The sequence below is a fragment of the Aspergillus versicolor genome (assembly GCF_001890125.1).
Source record: "Aspergillus versicolor CBS 583.65 unplaced genomic scaffold ASPVEscaffold_3, whole genome shotgun sequence".
NCBI classification, from domain to species: domain Eukaryota; kingdom Fungi; phylum Ascomycota; class Eurotiomycetes; order Eurotiales; family Aspergillaceae; genus Aspergillus; species Aspergillus versicolor.
Genome location: NW_024467526.1, coordinates 3,237,525 through 3,253,817, shown reverse-complemented (window position 1 = coordinate 3,253,817; position 16,293 = coordinate 3,237,525). Strand labels below are relative to the sequence as shown.

Genomic DNA, 16,293 nt, shown 5'->3' with positions numbered 1-16,293 from the left:
TCTCTTCTACATATTCATGTGTTTTAAGTGACAGTTCGTATTTATCCTCATGTATTTAAATGTCGACCTCAGCTGCAGGTTATGCTTCGATATGCAACCTGCACAACATTATGTTAGCCCAGCAATCATGTACATTTTGCCTTAACCAACAGGTGTAACAAATTGCGCTGTATTTTCTCTTAATCTGACTATTCCTTGCCAACTTAATGTTCAACACTAACCAGTATTCTTCTCTGCCCCCTTCCAAACCATCTACGGTTGTTCCGCAGTGGTTAGATTATTCCAGACGACGATATTGTAAATGTCCAGTTCCAGCAACAATTCAACATGCCTCGTTCGTACCATTTGTGCTCAGTAACGCCATATACAAAATCGCTAAACCCGCATCCCGGATGCAACCCATACATAATAAATAAACAATGCCCTAAACAAACACCACAATGCTCATCGAGACATCAATGATAACAATTACACCACCCGAATCCCCCTCTGTCCATAAAACCGAGCAGCAGGGTGTGCAGGCGCCATTCTATCGGCCTATTAGCACCTCTATCCTCACGACATTAGATAAAGAGACGTACGTATTCTTCCCTCCGCTCTTCGCACTCATAACAGCCGGAGGAACAAAAGGCAAGACAACGACGGAGAACAGCGCCGCGGCGGAGAATGCGCGGGGTATTAAGGATGCAGTACTGTATCCGTATGGATGTGCGATTGAGAGGATGTTTCGGATGGTGAAGACTGCTCGCATTGTGATATATATATATATATATATGTGTGTATGATGATATATTTTGTGATGCAGTTTTCGAGACTTGCTTAATTGAATTGAGTTCTATTTCTGCATTATAACACGATGAATACTTCAGTCTAGCAGATTTATAGTAAATTATTATTGTTGGGGTCTCGGATCGCAAATCGCACCCGAGGGTCGAAACTCGGATGCAGAACCCGAGAATCAGCCGTCGACCCAGGATGAGATCACGCGATCGTCTATCTTTAGTATGCCTATACAGTAGGGGTCATACGGTGAGTACTATCTAGGCGGGAGTATCTGGAGGCGGATGAAGGGCTTGTTGCGGTGCAGGTTGATACGAAGGGGAGATTGCGGCCATTGTCGGGTGATGCGTTGTTTATTGGGTGCAATCGGGTCCCCCATTGCATGTCTATGACCAGGGGCGTGATAAAATTTAAAGGATTCTGATGCTGGGAGAGAATATGCTGCGACACGGGAGCAGGGAAGGGAATAAGGAAGGTGTTGAGCGAGATAATCATGATTAAGTCACAATGAAATAAGATGCATAATTGATGCCTCAGGATGACTCAAAGATCTGCACGGATGTCGCGGATGAACAACTGCCCCGTCTCGTATTCTGAGTTATGACTGATGAAGTATACTGATCCTCTAGAATATGGGCCCAGATGTGAGAATGGCCTGATGATGAGCGTCTTCAGCTGTTTTCACTCTTCAGCTGCAGACAGCTGAGAGGGAAACTGGCAGACTCTGGACAGCAAGACTGGACAGCAGAAGCATGTGAAAGGACATCGGCCAGCCGATCGGGCAGTTCAGATTTTACTGATCGTCCCGTGTGTGAAAAGGGAACCACGTTGCGAGCTGTCATCCAGCATCAGCCCTGCTGGAGGCCGCTGGTTCGCCGAGAGCCCTCTTTTTAAGGGGCTCATTACCCAATACTTTAAATGAGCCCACTCGGAGGAACTCGCCGCTACCGATCCTTTCCCTTCTCGTGTTCTATCGGTTTGCATGTGCTTGAGATATCGGCCCGATACTGAAGCAGACGATCTTGCGAGCCGTCACGTCACCCTGGCTGCCTGTCTATCCAGATATCCTCGGCAATTCAGACATCTGTCTATCGTAGATAATTTTATAATTTTATAATCTTCTGCAGGTGGGACGGATGGATTGCTCCGCCGTCCCTTCCTTAAAACCCTGGCCTCCTGCTCTGCTACCGTTATGCTCTGTTTACTATATCCTAAGTCATTTGCCAAATGGAAGGCCTTCTGACGAGATCTTACCTCTTGGATCTCGCAATTGCTACAGTCCTCGTCTGGTTATCCGACTACTACCTCCCACGCAAAATCGCACAAGTAGCCCTCACCGTCATGGCACTCCATCTGCTCAAGAGCCCGACCCTTCACTCTGAATACGCCGATGTCGAGTACGTACCAGCACCTACTTACCACGTTCAGCTCTAACAGTGACTGTTAGCCTTGACCAAGACCACGTCGTCTTCCAGGGCTCACCCCAAGAAGCCCTCGCCGTATACCTCAGCGGCAACCTCACCTTCCGATGCAAAGACCCTCTCACTATTAAACACATCCGACTACATCTGACCGGAGTACGGCGTGTATCGTAAGTTTTTACCTCCTTTCATTGAAAGAAAAAAGGCACTAACAGGTGCAGTCTCCCACTCCGCACCGCCTGGAAGCGACAAGCAAGCGAAGAAGAATTCTACAAGCACACGTGGGAGTTCCACGACTCATACCGAACAACGCCGCAGGTCTTGCCGGCGGGGGAGTACAAGTTCCCATTCAATGTTGTCCTTGAGGGGTCGCTGCCGGAGAGCGCGGAGGGAGTCAAGGATGCCTCTATCGCGTACATGTTCACGGTCGAGATCGGTCGCAAGCACGGCAGGGATGTGAAATTCCAGAAGCCGTTGCGTGTTGTCCGTGTACCGGAGAACTGTGCTCAGGATATTGTACGTTTACCTTTTTTTATTGTTTTATGGGAAACTAACTGACCGACTGTGTAGACTCTTGACGAAGTATGGGCTGAGAAGATCGCGTATCAGATCCACGTCCCTAACAAGATTGTCGCGTTTGGAACGTCGCTCGATGTGAATCACGCGTTCGTCCCTGCGATGAGGGGTCTGAAAATTGAATACGTCGAGTCGCAGCTGCTGGAAATCCGCGACTTTGCGTTGAACGAGGCCGACATGGATACTGGAAAGAATAATACCTCCTCCACGACCATCCTGTCAAGCGACCGGTATCTTCTCGACAACAACCCCCCAGACGTCGCCGTCAAAGACACCTCCGGGTTCCAGTTCGCGCGATCACTCCATCTGCCGAAGATTCTGGGCCAGTGCATGCAGGACATCGACACAAAAGGAATCCGGATCAAGCACAAGCTCAAGATCAACGTGCGCATGCACAATCCAGACGGACACGTCAGCGAGCTCCGCCTGGCCATCCCGGTGTCAATATACCTGTCGCCGTATTATCGCATCTGGGAGGGGTCGTCGATTGCTGGCCTTGCGACGCCTCCACCGCAGGGAGCACTCAGTCCGAGCGACGAGGCGCCACCGGCGTATGGGAGCCATGAGCTGGATCGACTGTATAGTCCAGAGTCAAACACTCTCTTGGCGATGTGATCGGGGAGTAATGATGCGATATGATAGATACATTAATACCTTATAGAGTGATAGACTAATAGCGTTATGGGTACTGGCGTTATTGGCTTATTGGCGTTATCGGCAGATTGAATGAAATTCTGGAAATTGCTTCCTCGGAAGGCTAACTGTATTTAGTAACTGCTTTCCTTCACTAATTAACTTAACTAATTAATAGTTATGGGTCAATTGATTCTTGTAATCGGGCAAGAAACCATCCGGCGCACAGAACCAGTCCCGACCGATCGGAGTGAGTCGGACTCGAATTGTCCCGACTGAACACAAGCCACGATACGATTCAGCCGCACGCAGGAATAAGTCTAGTCTGAATAGGCTAGCTGGCTTTATCTCTGGCTTCTCGAGCCTCTCGTTATGCCAGCTGCCTGAAGGATCACTGTCACGCCGTCTCCGTCCCGCACCCTATACGGGCTGCTGTTCATCCGGACGGAGTCGGTCAACTGCGTTATGCCTGAGATGTGGGAGTATTTATTGAGTCTTGTATCCGGATGGATTAAATCAATCATTCCATTGCTTGGTATATTAAACAGCAGACGACATGACTAAAGAAGTTGCGGACCATGAAGCAAGTGGCTCTCCCTCTGGCTCCAGCGAGAAACCAGAGATGGACTTTGTCCTGGGCAAGCGCGGGATTCTGGCCTTCTTCACCCTATCGGTGTTGACACTCATGGTTGCCCTTGATGGGACGAGTATCTCTGTTGCTCTGCCTGTATGTAGCCCTAACAAGTATACAGGCCTACATTACGCTAACACGGGTAGATCATCACGCGAGACCTCAAAGGAACAGCAATCGAGGCCTTCTGGAGCGGAACCTCGTTTCTTCTCTCCTCGACAGTCTTCCAGCCCAACTTTGCCTCGCTGTCTGGCATCTTTGGTCGACGGCCGCTGGTGCTGACTGCCCTGACGCTCTTCTTCGTCGGCACGGTGATCTGCTCCGTGGCCAACGACTTCACGCATATGCTTATTGGACGCTCTATCCAAGGTGTCGGCGGTGGAGGCTTGATTGCCCTCAGCGAGGTTATTGTCACTGACCTGGTTCCTCTGCGCCTTCGAGGACAGTACTTTGGGATCTTGTCTGCCATGTGGAGTGTTGGCTCTGTTACCGGGCCTATCCTCGGTGGTGGCTTTGCGCAGGATGTTACTTGGGTATGTCCCTTACTGCCTATACAGTCCAAGTGCTAATGAGACAGCGATGGATCTTCTACATCAACTTCCCCTTCATCGGCATCGGACTTGTGTCTATCGTCCTCTTCCTCAAGCTCAACATCATCCCAAGCTCCCTGGCCCAGAAGCTGCGCCAGATCGACTACATCGGCACCGTCATCTTCGTCGGCAGCCTGTCCTCCTTCCTGATCCCCTTGACCTGGGGCGGCATCCTCTACTCCTGGTCCTCCTGGCGCACCCTGGTCCCCTTGATCATCGGCGTCGTGGGACTGGCCGTCTTCTCCGTCTATGAATACCGCTTCGCAACAGACCCTATCATCCCCCCGGCCATCTTCCAAAACCGCACCGCGTCCGTCTCCTTCGCCGGCTCGTTCCTCCAAGGCCTCGTCCTCTGGTGCATCCTCTACTACCAACCCCTCTACTACGAAGCGGTCAAGGGCTACTCGCCCATAATGGCCGGCGTGGCCCTCTTCCCCGCAACATTCACCGTCGCCCCCTCCGCCGCCGTCGTGGGCATCCTCGTCACCAAATTCGGCCACTACCGCTGGGCCATCTGGACGGGCTGGACTCTCTCGACATTCGGCCTCGGTCTGCTCTGCTATATGGATGTAGACACCAGCATCCCGGCCTTTATCTTCATCAATATCATCCCCGGGATCGGTCTCGGTCTGTTATTCCCGTCTATCGGATTCGCCATCCAAGCCTCCGCAACGAATGAGACTCTCGCCATCGCAGTCGGGATGTTCAGTTTCTTCCGCGCGATGGGCCAGGCCGTCGGCGTTGCCATTGGCGGCGTCGTCTTCCAGAATAGGATGTATCACTATTTACTGCGCTATGAGTCCCTGGCGCCCATGGCGGGTGTGTATTCGCAGGACGCGGCCGGGTTGGTGGAAGTGATCAAGACGATGCATGATGGTGCGGAGAAACTGGCGCTGCAGACGGCGTATACGGATAGTTTGAGGATAGTGTATGCGGTTTGCTGTGCGGTTTGTGGGGTGGCGCTGGTGTTGAGTTTGGGGACGCAGAGTTATGATTTGAATCGCGCGTTGGAGAGTGTGCAGGGGCTTAGGGGGAGGGAGGTTGATGTTGAGGCGAAGTTGTAGATGATAGAGTTGGTTGTATTTTAGATCTCCATGATAATGTGTAATGTTGTTATTTTTGTTCAAGATGAGTCTCGTATGGCTGTCTCATATAAAGTCTCGTATCGAAATAGGAAGTGGTCGTATTGAGGATTGACATTGGGTTGGGGGCGAAGGCAATAATATACTGTTTATAGGGTTAGCTGTATCAGATCGACTGGACTGATCCAGACTCATTGAATTCAAGCACAGACTCAGCTATTCTGATGTGACTTTGAATACGAAACGTGCAGTGAAGATCAAATAAGCAGCAAATCAGGTTGAACCGTCATGTCGATCTGGGTCCTTCTCTTGGCCTTCCCAAGTAATGATATTCAGCCCTAACTTCGATCAGGTTGTATTCGACGATGACGGGCTCCAATTCTCGTGTTTGCCCGTTGATCACCTCGAGAATGCGCCCTCATTGCATCTCATTTCTTGGCTGGCCTTGGCTGTCTGTTTAGACCCTTTTTCCGCCCTCCACCACAGGACACGGGCTGCAGGGGCAAAGGCTTGCTCGGAAAATGGTCCAGTGTTGGCTCGTAAATTTCCCATCCATTGGGCTCTCAGGCTCTCAGCCTCTTGGGTTGTTGAGGGACCAATCCGTGCCTGGAAGGATGCGATTCCTTCCTTCATCCTCTCAATATAACCCTGAACCTGCTCCCATCCCCCATCCTCCCACTCCCACGACGAACACAACCAAAATGCCACCAAAACGGTCAAAAACGTCTCTCCTCCTCCTCCCCCTCCTCCTCCCCACATCTCAGGCCTGGACCTTCCTCTGGACAGACAGCAAAGGCTCCACCACAATCGAGCCCCCCGCAAGGTGGGACCAGGTCGGACACCCATGCAAGGAAATCGACCACCCCAAGGGCGCCTGGTACGAGTTCGACGCCGAAGACGACCGAGATATCACAATCTACTTGTACTCGTCCAAGGACTGTTCCGGCTCGGCGCAGGGGTACGCCACGAACCTGAAGGAGGGGAACTCGTCTGTGCCGCTGCGCTCATACGAGGTTATCGATGAGGCGGCGAGTTCGTCAAGCACCACCTCGACCAGTACGAGTACGAGTAGTACAGAAACGCCGTCTGCTACTACTACTACTACTACTACAACGACGCCTACACCCACACCCGATGAGGGATCAAGTTCAGGTTCGGAAGACGACTCCGAGTCCATATCGCCCGGTGCAATAGGCGGGATCGTCGCCGGTATTGTTGTCGGCGCCGGTGTCATCGGGGCAATCATATATCTCGCGCGGCAGAGACGAAAAGAGTCCTCTCCGTCTGGATACAACTCTGTCTCTACCTCGCAGGCTCGCCCTGGTCCTGGTCCTGGTCCAGCCCCCGCTCCCGCTCCCGCTCCCCAACCGCCAACGCGCACGCCCACGACCGGCTCTAATATGGTCGCTGCACCCTACGTACAGAATAACCACGAACCGTACTCGCCGACTGTCATTGACGCCTACAACCAGCAGCCTCTCGCGTATTCGCCGCTTGAATCGGCCCATCCCGGTGGACAGGGTGGGTGGGCAGGGAAATCGCCGCTGTATGGTCCTGATTCTGTTGCAGGGGCGCTGCCTGGGTATATACAGCATCAGCATCAGCATCAGCATGCACCGCAGAGTCAAGGGAGGCATTTTGCTGCTGAGTTGGATGGCGGGAGTGAGTTGCAGGAGTTGAGTTCGACGCGGATGGTCAATGAGATTGATGGAAGGAGTCGCGGGGCGAGTGTTTATTATGAGGATCGCAAGATATAAAAAGGTCTTATTGGATATATTAGGTTATGGGATGGATTGGCTTTGGAGTTGGGATTGCATTGAAGGGCTTGATGGGTATGGTAATTTTGTATGTAGCCTGTTTGGATATGGATTCGGTTGTATAGCATTGTAATGATGGGAATAAATAGCATATCGTTCATTTGTCAATTTTATATTGATCAGTTTATCTCCACTTGCTGGTTGGGTGTCGTGCTGTGTATGGATATATATATGTATATATCTAGTATGGTCTGCACAATCAATAACAGCACAACATAACCCAAACAGAAAACTGAATGAATGTAAACAGTATATTGAATGAACCTCAAATCCACCTCCAGACAGAAAAGGTCATTTGGCAATGCTGAAAGGGTATCTCTGCCATCGACAATCCTGCTCGTCAACGCTGATTGGTCAGTAATGCCAAGCGACCAAATTAAAAATAGAAACGATTCAGTGACGACAGTTAACATATAACCAGTGTGATAGTGTCAGTGTAGCCAGAATGCCCCCTTTACGGCCGCACCGGAAGTCGCGGACTGGCTGTCTGCAGTGCAGGAAGAGGCGAGTCAAGGTGAGTCTACGTCTCCAGCGTATTTCACCTGCTAAGAGCGCAGTGCGACGAGAGCGGCCATCCATGCGGCAACTGCGCATTCCGCAACGTTGAATGCACCTATGCAAGCCGTACTGTATCACCAGATATACAGCCGAGTCCTGTCCAAGATGGCCAGCAGGCTCAAGATAGACCAGGCACTCACCTCGCCACGCTCGACCCCTCAAACAAACTCCTGCTGGAATTGATGCACAAATTCTCCACCGAAACATACAAATCCTTCTTCGTGCTCCCTGCAGACCGGCACGTCTGGCAGTCCGTCATCCCCCGCCGGGCTCTGGACCACGACTTCCTCCTCGATGGACTCCTCTCAGTCGCGGCCCTGCACACGGCATCATCAAGCGGCCGCCAGACAGCACGACCCTACCTAGACGCAGCAATGGACTTCCAGAGCCGCGGGTTAAAGCCATTTCAAAATGCCATCCAGAATATCTCGCCTGAGAACTGCGACGCCGTGTTCGTGCACTCGATCATCACCATCGTCAATGGCATCGTCTTCCCGCAAATCGCAGCGGAAATCACCGAGTTCGCCAGCTCCAGTGTGCTCGAGAACATCTTCACCTTGTTCAATCTCGTCCAGGGAACTGCGGAGATCAGTAAACTCACCGGCCCGTGGCTGAAGAAATCGTCTCTTATCCCGGGAGACTTCTGGGGTTCAACTAGCGACAGCATCCTTGACACTGAAATCGAACAGGCGCTTACCCGGCTACGAGAATTAAACCGGCAGGAGAATATAGAGCATCCCCAGCGACACGGCCAGATTGAATTGGCGATCTCGCGGCTGCGGCAGTGCTTCCAGCGGTATTTCAGCTTCAGGGATCCCGCGTCGGTCGTTACGTGGCTTGCCATCGTCGATAAGGAGTTTGTGGACTATCTGCACCAGGAGGAGCCGCTGCCGATTCTGGTGATGGTGCATTGGGGTGTTTTACTGGCGGAGCTGGATGGGGAGGTGTGGTGGGCGTCGAAGTCTGGGAGGGCGCTTGTGTCTGATGCGCTGGGGATTCTGGATAGGGGAGGTGTTGATTTTGGAATTGCGAGTTCGTGGCCGCGGGGGAAGGTTGGATTATAACTGCTTAATCTTACTAATTGACTATGTAGAAGGCAAGACTATATTTTCCTGGCAAGATTGTATACCGTGTCCAACGCATCTTCAGCGACGATATCCGGTATAGCGCCCTCCCCTTCCCAGTTTCCCCCAGTTACAGGATGAGAAGGATACATATGAGGAGTAAAAAGAACAAACAGGTCATTCAGTACACATGCGTGCGGGAGGTTCGCCGCACCAGCTGTCTTCTCCCCGATCACGGTTGCCCGCTTCAGCGCCTGCAGACCGTATGCAAGATCCTCACCTCCAGATATCGTTTCTGAACTGGTAAGGATGTAAACGGGTTTATCGCGACCAAGCCGTTTCGATTTACCGGGCAGATCTGTAGCAAAATCCTCGACTGATCCATCAGGCTTCACCATTCGCAACCAAACACTCGGCCCATCTAAGAGATAACTGGCCACCAGAGCGACTGTTTTCGGATCGCCCCCCCGATTACGTCGTAGATCAAGAATAAGGGCATCAACTGCTGCAAACGAAGACATGATCTGATCTATTTTGCTGCGAACACCCTCCCAATGCACCGGCACAAATCCTCGAATTTCCAGTACAGCGATATTCCCATCTAACAGCTCCACCTCGCCAAAGCCCGAATTGAGCTTCTGCAATCGTCGACTCTGCTCCTCACTCGACGGTTCATCCGGCTTAATACCGTAAAGACATCTGAAATGCCTATCGCCGCTAAGGCGTTGCAGATCGGATGTTATAGCCGCCGCGAGGGCCTTGCCGTCCGTGATGTCTGCGTATGCACCAGTCGAGATGTGCTGGCGCAATTCGCGGATTAATCTGGCCCCGGTACGAGGATCGAGGTAGAATTGCTGGATTGCGTGCTCGATGTTTTCTAATACGAGGGCGCGGGTGTTGGCGTCGAGTGATGGGGGTGGATGGTCTGTGTCGTATTGTGGTGGTTCAGCAAACCAGTTGCGGAACTCGAGCGCCATTATATCAAAGAAGTATGATGTTGAATGTGTTAAGAGAGCAGGAAGAAGACTGCGCTGTGGGGGTTTTGAAGTATGGGTTTAGGCTGCAGGCGAGGACGTACTCCTGATTGCGTTACTCGTATACGAGACAAGGATTATCGAAGATACGAATGGTGTCATTTATCTGACCTAAACCCCTTTGCTCGTACATAATTATGAATTTGAGCTAATCGATGAAGACACCAGATGCCTTCAAATAGATATGAAAGCAGAGCTGACGTGGGTCCGCGTATAACTGCACACAGTTTAAGATGGCACTCCTTGCGACCGAACCACGACCCACTACCTCCAAGACTTCGACAACAACACCATGATCGGACCGGAATACCTCCAGAAAAACCACGCGACCGGGGATCCGCCGCCATTCGGAGCTGTCGACGATGTCCAGACCGTCTACTTGAGCGGTGAGGCGGATGCTGTCGGCGACGTCCAGCCGGATAACTGCCCCACGATCATGGTTGGCAGTGCGAATCCAGCTGGGGATAGGATTAATGGGTGGAAAGAGATGTACTGTAACCGGGTACTCTTGAATCGTCTTAATCTAACGCCATCTAGTCCAAGGGTAGCAGGGTTTGACCTGAAGAGGCTGGTTGTGGACGAGACGAATGCTACTCTGGTGGGTAGACTCCCCAGATCTTGATAAATGCTGATGGATTAGCCGTATTATGTCGAAAGCACCAAGGACCTGGCTAGCATAAAACGTGTTGTTATTACCATGGCTGGGTTGTTGAGAAAGTGCGTTCCCCGAGGCATATTGACTATGCTAACTGTATAGTTCATGGAAGTACGCGAACAGTATGTCATCGTCCAGAATACTGACTGAATCTAACTGACAAAACCAGGCATGCGAAACTCTTTAATCTGCGCCGCTGGAAGAGATACCGTCAACGCCGATATAGACAGCGTCCTGATTGCTGCTCCGCACTGGCTCAGCAAAGAAGACGTCGACGCTGGAGCTGCCCAGCCAAGTGATATTTTCTACCACGGGAGTACATACCAGAGAGGCCATGCAGCGATTGGCCCTGGCGATGTTGAGGTCTCGTCCTATGAAGTGTACGTCTGCCTAGCTGTCGTTGCCGTACTGACGATTCGATTACAGCATGGACAAGCTTGTCAAGACCTTCTGGAACAAGGATGTTTATCCTTCGCTCGAGAGTATCGTGATAGCAAGCCACTGTATGCCCTTAGCCTGTAGTTGTGAACATCGTGTATTAATCTCTGATCCAGCCCTCGGCGCCCAAATGACCCAACGCTGTGAGCCACCCATCCAGACATAGAACATTAACTAATGAAAAGACGCCATGCTCCGCCCGTCTCAATCCGAAGACCCCTTACTCTCCTATGGGGTCATGAACCCCGGCTCCGTTGCCTGGCCTGTCCCTGAGCGGCCTTCCCAGGCTGAAGAATGCACAGACTCCTACGACGCCTGGCCATACGGAATCGGGCCCGGCAAGCCAAAGGCATTTCCAAGGTATGTCCGCGAGGAAGCCCTTAATAACCGGTCCGCCGTTCTGCAGCGGTATATTTCGCGGAATATCTTCTACGGGTTTGGAACTGCGGACCATGGTGCGGGGGATACGCACTGTGAGGCGCAGTGGCAGGGGGCGACGAGGATAGAGCGTGGACGGAATTTTGAGAAGATGTTGAATGATCTCCCTGGATGGTTTCCGGGGAGGCATTCGGTTGATTATATTGAGGGGGTCAGTCATGAGGATTATTACATGGTATGTGCTCTCTCCTTTCCTTGATGTTGTTAACGTTAGTAGATGCTTGCGGAGTCTATGCAGAGGAAGTTGTTTCTTGTCTAATAGACTTGCTTATATTACGAACCAAGGTAGTAGAAATATATCAACAAGATCATATATACAGTATCAACTTCCTATTTACAGACCGACAACCAGAGGTCAAAACTGAGGAATCGCCAGCGATACCTAAAAGCTCCCTCCAGTGATCTGCACAGTATAGTCCAAGCCAGCCTTGACCTCACTAGACAGCTCAAACGGATCATACTGGATCAACTCTTCAGGAGTGTTGACGACAACAAGACTGGCCTCCTCGCTGCTTCCAACAGTAACCTCGCCACTACCATTCTCCAGATCCACATACCTCACCGACCCAGCATCAGTATCTCTCACCGCAAGGGTCGCCGTAAACGCCTTGTCCGACTGGACAGTAACGCTGACACTGCCCCCAGACACCGTGATCGGGTTGATATTGGCGCCAAAGTACTGCGGCTGTCTGCCAGATACAACAGTATAGCTCTCCCCACTCCCCTCCAGATTCTCATAACTCAGCGTCTCCCTCTGCTCCAGGAACGCACGGTTCGCAGCTTCACTCCCAATATCCACATACGCCATATGCGCCCAGTACCGCCCAACAACCTGCGCAACACTCGCCCCATCCCCAAGTAGTCTCTGCAGCGTATGCAGCGGCGTCTCATTACTCCCAACCTCATACTTGAGATTCAACTGCAGCACAGCATCACTGCCAAGCCCCGTATAGTTATCCGGGTTATTCGTGAGATACGTCAGAACCGGCCACGACTGGTAATAGTTGCCGCTATCGACGCTCCCATCAACAATAACCTGGTAACTATCCCCAATGACCTTCTGCAGCTCGATAACGCTGTTCCCTGCCTCCTGGGAGTACTTTTCGCGCGCACTCGCGCACAGATCAGAGGTCATGAATGTATCCGCGAACCAGTTCGCTAGCGGCTCCCACCATGCCCCTGTCGCCGTCTGGTCTACCCAGTTCTGCGCGTGATACGTCAATGCGTGTCCATACTCGTGCACCGTAACCGAGGGGTCAGTAAGGTACGTATTCACGACCTGAACAAAGGACAGGCCAGTCTCGGGATCCGAACCCATAACCCCAGCAGCACTATCCAGGGAATCCACGGCGTAGATATTCTCCTTGTACCATGTCTCTGCGGTGTTGGAGTCGGAGTTGTATGACAGCCCCGACGAGCGCCAGCCGAGATCCGTCACGAAGCAGGTGTATGCGGATTCGAGCATCTGCAGGGTTGTCTCTGCGGACTCGCCGGTGGCGCCGTAGACGCGGAACCGGGGGGAGTCGGTGAATGTGTCCCCGCCGGCGCCGACGTTAGGGTTTGCGGTGAATTCGGACGGCTCGTTGGCTGTGCCTGATCCTGATGCTTGGGGAGCTGGGGCTGCGAAGGCCCCGGCGGCGAAGAGGGCCGCGGTTGCGTATTTGTGCGACATGATGTTAATCTGGATATGGTTGAGGGTGAGGATGAGATAGCACCGGGCAGATGGGCATATATAAGAGAAATTTAGCCAAGACGGCCATATTACTGCGTTGAGGAGGTCAATATCAGAGCTGCCAAGAGTTTGAGATAGACCGGCGACGGCGTCAGTGTGAAACGCGCTAGAGATTTAGGTGTTTGGAGTTTAAAAGATCTTAAAACTGAAGAATTGCTGTCATTCGTTTTTAATGTTTAAACATCATATTCTACTGGAGGTCATGAACCCATGCCGTTGAGGCCAACATGAGCAATAGACCTGACATCCAACTGTGTTGGCATATAACGCATATTGAAAGACCACCGCTAGTGGTTGTTTCCAATCGAACAGTATTCGATGGAATGACTGTATTAGTCCTATCCAGCCTTATGAACATGAGTTCTACCCCTGGTGCTCACTACTCAGTCCCTGGCTTGTTCCGCGGAGTATGGCTTACTGCTTAATTCTACCCAATTTGAACCCCTGTTCATCCCGTCAGAGTGAGACCAGGCCCACCTTATCGTGATATATCGACTTTAAACAGTCAATTAGTAATTTCCGGAGCTGAACTCCTTCGTCATACCACGGTGTTTCTCTCGACCCTTGCGTGAGATACCCCTTGCGACCCCCTACTGTTTGAGGGCGGATGCCCGGAATGCCTCAGAATGTTTCAGTTTCAGGCCTTAGCAGTGGATTGGTAGTTATTTGCCGAGTTGCTGGGACATCATGGTTGAATGGTGGAAGGGTCACACGCCGGCAACATGATGTCTATTGGTGCATACTCAACACTCAGAGTGTAAGAGTATGGATTAACTGTATAATTCCGATCGGCATTCATGAATCCAGACCGGCAAAAGTCCGGGAGGACCTTCCCATCAGGTTTTCGAGCTGAGACCAGCAATTTCGTAACAAAAACTCCATCCTCAGTTAGTGAACGAGTTAATTAACAAGAAGGATCCTGTGACTGTCTGGAACAGACTTGGCGCAGTCTGGACTGGCTGTGAATTTAACCGGTGGGCCGCCGTGGCAATAATCGTGGCAATAATCATGGACAGCTGTCAGAAGTTATTGTGGCAACGGGAGACAACATTTGTTACGTTGTTATTGCCACGCCAGAAGGCGAGTTCCTGCCGAGAAGCGTTGATCATCAGGCAAACTCTGCTATTTTAGCACGCTCTCGAATGTTCTGCGAAGATCATCTCCAGGGCCAAGACTGACCTGTTGACTCAGGAATCGACAAACTGTCGTGCTCTCCACTGCATTTGCCATGATGATGCCATCATCCGTGCGCTTCCGCATCATTCTCCCAAACAACGCAACGGACTCCATGTAACGAGTAATTCTCTGTGGTTCCTGGATAGCGATGCGCAGAGCTAGAGCCTCTTGGGGAAGCAGTTCCGCACGGTCCTGCGGGGAAAGAGCCAGTAGCTGAAGATAGCCAGAGACAAGACAAGAGAAACAGTCAGACCCAGACCCAGAGCGCGCAGTCACTTGATTGTGGCCAGGCCCGGCCCAGCTGTCCCCAGTTGTGACGTAGCTGATCACTCAATTTGTTGAACCTCCTTATATATAGCCCTGTCCTCCCTCTGATTCAATGATCAACTAGCTTACAGAGCAAGATAATCTACATCTTATCTATCTATCTCTATCTTCCTTCTGATCTACTCTATACCTATCCTCAACTTCTATCTATCTATCTATATCCTCCCTCAGTCACCATGTCAGCTCCTCAATACTACAACTACCCCGGCGCCGAGTCAGACCCAAAGAGCTTCCACTACAGCCAAACAGTCAAAATCGGCAACACAATCAAGACCTGCGGACAAGGCGGATGGGACAAGGACGGCAACATCTCCGGCTACCTCTCGCAACAAATCGCCCAGGCCTTCGACAACGTCGAGAAGGCGCTCAAGAACGTCGACGAGCGGCTCTCCTGGGATAACGTCTACGCGGTGCGCAGCTACCACGTCGACATCGACCATGCCTTCCACCTGGTCACGGAGCAGTTCAAGCAGCGCATGAACCACCGGCCGATCTGGACGTGTATGCAGATTGGCAAGCTGGCGCTGGATGGGATGCAGGTCGAGATTGAGGTTGAGGCGCATTATCCTTTTTAAATAGTTTGATTGCTGGGGACTTCCTTCTCTCTAGCTAGTGATACCAATAAAACTCTTGTGGTGGTGGTGATGATGATGACGTAATTAGTACTGCACTTTCTAACTGTTCGCACCGAGTTCACAGATTTCTCAGATTTCTCGCAGTTTTCTCACTCAGGCTCCAATCCAATTCTGAATTCTCAGAACAATACAGAGTCGAGAGTACAGACTCAGACTCAGTAAGTTGATGCGGGGTCTAACCGATGCGCGATTTTTGGTGTGGGGAACTGCGCCATTTTCTTATTCTGCATGCAAACCATCAGCTGATGCTCTGTGAGCTGGACCAAATGGCGCTTTGTGGGGGCTGAGACTGTCGGTGTCTTACTATTTGGACATGCAGATCCCCCGCATATCTAACATTACTGCCTTGGTATAGATTAATAAATGTCTGGTGGTGGTTAACTACTGGTTCCACAGTGACATTCCTGAGAGGAAATCCTGTTGTGTCTACTCTACTGATAGTAATGTTCGATACTATCCTACTCCATTGATAGTAAATTAACATGTTGAGATATATGCTGTTAATGACGGGTCATCGTGTATCTTGGCAAGTCGCGGCTCTTTGTCCAGCGTGTTTGATGATAATACAAGCATTGGTATAATGAGATTTCTCTTTGGACACTTCTTGTATACGTCAGAAGCAGACATGCATTCTCAAAGACGACTGATTCTCACCAGCCTCCATGACGGACCCCTTGACTCACCAGCCCCGGTCGAGAATTTCAAT

At 51.3% G+C, this 16,293-nt stretch overlaps 9 protein-coding genes across 9 annotated transcripts; 7 read left to right on the top strand and 2 right to left on the bottom strand.

Annotated features, from left to right (window-relative positions):
• Positions 1-2,121: 2,121 nt before the first annotated feature.
• Positions 2,122-3,392, top strand: ASPVEDRAFT_51907 (arrestin family protein; the record flags this gene model as incomplete). The annotated part of the gene is made up of 4 exons (XM_040814540.1): positions 2,122-2,177; positions 2,228-2,366; positions 2,400-2,717; positions 2,772-3,392. The coding sequence occupies 4 exons, from the start codon at positions 2,122-2,124 to the stop codon at positions 3,390-3,392; spliced, it is 1,134 nt and encodes a 377-aa protein (XP_040666591.1).
• Positions 3,393-4,032: 640 nt separating this feature from the next.
• ASPVEDRAFT_127706 (uncharacterized protein) lies at positions 4,033-5,695 on the top strand (the record flags this gene model as incomplete). Its single annotated transcript, XM_040806490.1, has 3 exons — positions 4,033-4,137; positions 4,188-4,574; positions 4,619-5,695. The coding sequence occupies 3 exons, from the start codon at positions 4,033-4,035 to the stop codon at positions 5,693-5,695; spliced, it is 1,569 nt and encodes a 522-aa protein (XP_040666590.1).
• A 527-nt stretch (positions 5,696-6,222) lies between these two features.
• On the top strand, positions 6,223-7,605 carry ASPVEDRAFT_40337 (uncharacterized protein). The gene has a single exon (XM_040812139.1). It carries the CDS (start codon positions 6,415-6,417, stop codon positions 7,468-7,470), a length of 1,056 nt encoding a protein of 351 aa, XP_040666589.1. The 5' UTR covers positions 6,223-6,414; the 3' UTR covers positions 7,471-7,605.
• A 368-nt stretch (positions 7,606-7,973) lies between these two features.
• On the top strand, positions 7,974-9,398 carry ASPVEDRAFT_40336 (uncharacterized protein). The gene has a single exon (XM_040812138.1). It carries the CDS (start codon positions 8,271-8,273, stop codon positions 9,150-9,152), a length of 882 nt encoding a protein of 293 aa, XP_040666588.1. The 5' UTR covers positions 7,974-8,270; the 3' UTR covers positions 9,153-9,398.
• ASPVEDRAFT_82377 (S41 family peptidase) lies at positions 9,191-10,129 on the bottom strand (the record flags this gene model as incomplete). Its single annotated transcript, XM_040817196.1, has 1 exon — positions 9,191-10,129. The coding sequence occupies one exon, from the start codon at positions 10,127-10,129 to the stop codon at positions 9,191-9,193; it is 939 nt and encodes a 312-aa protein (XP_040666587.1).
• ASPVEDRAFT_149729 (uncharacterized protein) lies at positions 10,039-12,002 on the top strand. The gene is made up of 9 exons (XM_040808212.1): positions 10,039-10,675; positions 10,724-10,784; positions 10,827-10,903; positions 10,944-10,963; positions 11,011-11,221; positions 11,268-11,344; positions 11,396-11,422; positions 11,465-11,892; positions 11,935-12,002. Exons 1-9 carry the CDS (start codon positions 10,479-10,481, stop codon positions 11,974-11,976), a joined length of 1,140 nt encoding a protein of 379 aa, XP_040666586.1. The 5' UTR covers positions 10,039-10,478; the 3' UTR covers positions 11,977-12,002.
• ASPVEDRAFT_40331 (uncharacterized protein) lies at positions 11,984-13,423 on the bottom strand. Its single transcript, XM_040812137.1, has one exon. It carries the CDS (start codon positions 13,387-13,389, stop codon positions 12,100-12,102), a length of 1,290 nt encoding a protein of 429 aa, XP_040666585.1. The 5' UTR covers positions 13,390-13,423; the 3' UTR covers positions 11,984-12,099.
• A 467-nt stretch (positions 13,424-13,890) lies between these two features.
• On the top strand, positions 13,891-14,548 carry ASPVEDRAFT_40329 (uncharacterized protein). The gene is made up of 2 exons (XM_040812136.1): positions 13,891-13,944; positions 13,994-14,548. The coding sequence occupies exon 2, from the start codon at positions 14,066-14,068 to the stop codon at positions 14,300-14,302; it is 237 nt and encodes a 78-aa protein (XP_040666584.1). The 5' UTR covers positions 13,891-13,944; positions 13,994-14,065; the 3' UTR covers positions 14,303-14,548.
• A 473-nt stretch (positions 14,549-15,021) lies between these two features.
• Positions 15,022-15,811, top strand: ASPVEDRAFT_40328 (uncharacterized protein). The gene has a single exon (XM_040812135.1). The coding sequence runs from the start codon at positions 15,129-15,131 to the stop codon at positions 15,525-15,527; it is 399 nt and encodes a 132-aa protein (XP_040666583.1). The 5' UTR covers positions 15,022-15,128; the 3' UTR covers positions 15,528-15,811.
• Positions 15,812-16,293: the final 482 nt, after the last annotated feature.

What these genes read in the sequence shown, in the direction of transcription:
- ASPVEDRAFT_40337 (XM_040812139.1), top strand. Translation starts at nt 6,415, where the DNA reads ATGCCACCAAAACGGTCAAAAACGTCTCTCCTCCTCCTCCCCCTCCTC.
- ASPVEDRAFT_40336 (XM_040812138.1), top strand. Translation starts at nt 8,271, where the DNA reads ATGCACAAATTCTCCACCGAAACATACAAATCCTTCTTCGTGCTCCCT.
- ASPVEDRAFT_149729 (XM_040808212.1), top strand. Translation starts at nt 10,479, where the DNA reads ATGATCGGACCGGAATACCTCCAGAAAAACCACGCGACCGGGGATCCG. An exon ending in GAGGTCTCGTCCTATGAAGT is followed by an intron (nt 11,222 to 11,267) that starts GTACGTCTGCCT and finishes ATTCGATTACAG; the next exon opens with CATGGACAAGCTTGTCAAGA. An exon ending in GTCATGAGGATTATTACATG is followed by an intron (nt 11,893 to 11,934) that starts GTATGTGCTCTC and finishes TAACGTTAGTAG; the next exon opens with ATGCTTGCGGAGTCTATGCA.
- ASPVEDRAFT_40331 (XM_040812137.1), bottom strand. Translation starts at nt 13,389, where the DNA reads ATGTCGCACAAATACGCAACCGCGGCCCTCTTCGCCGCCGGGGCCTTC.
- ASPVEDRAFT_40329 (XM_040812136.1), top strand. Translation starts at nt 14,066, where the DNA reads ATGCCTCAGAATGTTTCAGTTTCAGGCCTTAGCAGTGGATTGGTAGTT.
- ASPVEDRAFT_40328 (XM_040812135.1), top strand. Translation starts at nt 15,129, where the DNA reads ATGTCAGCTCCTCAATACTACAACTACCCCGGCGCCGAGTCAGACCCA.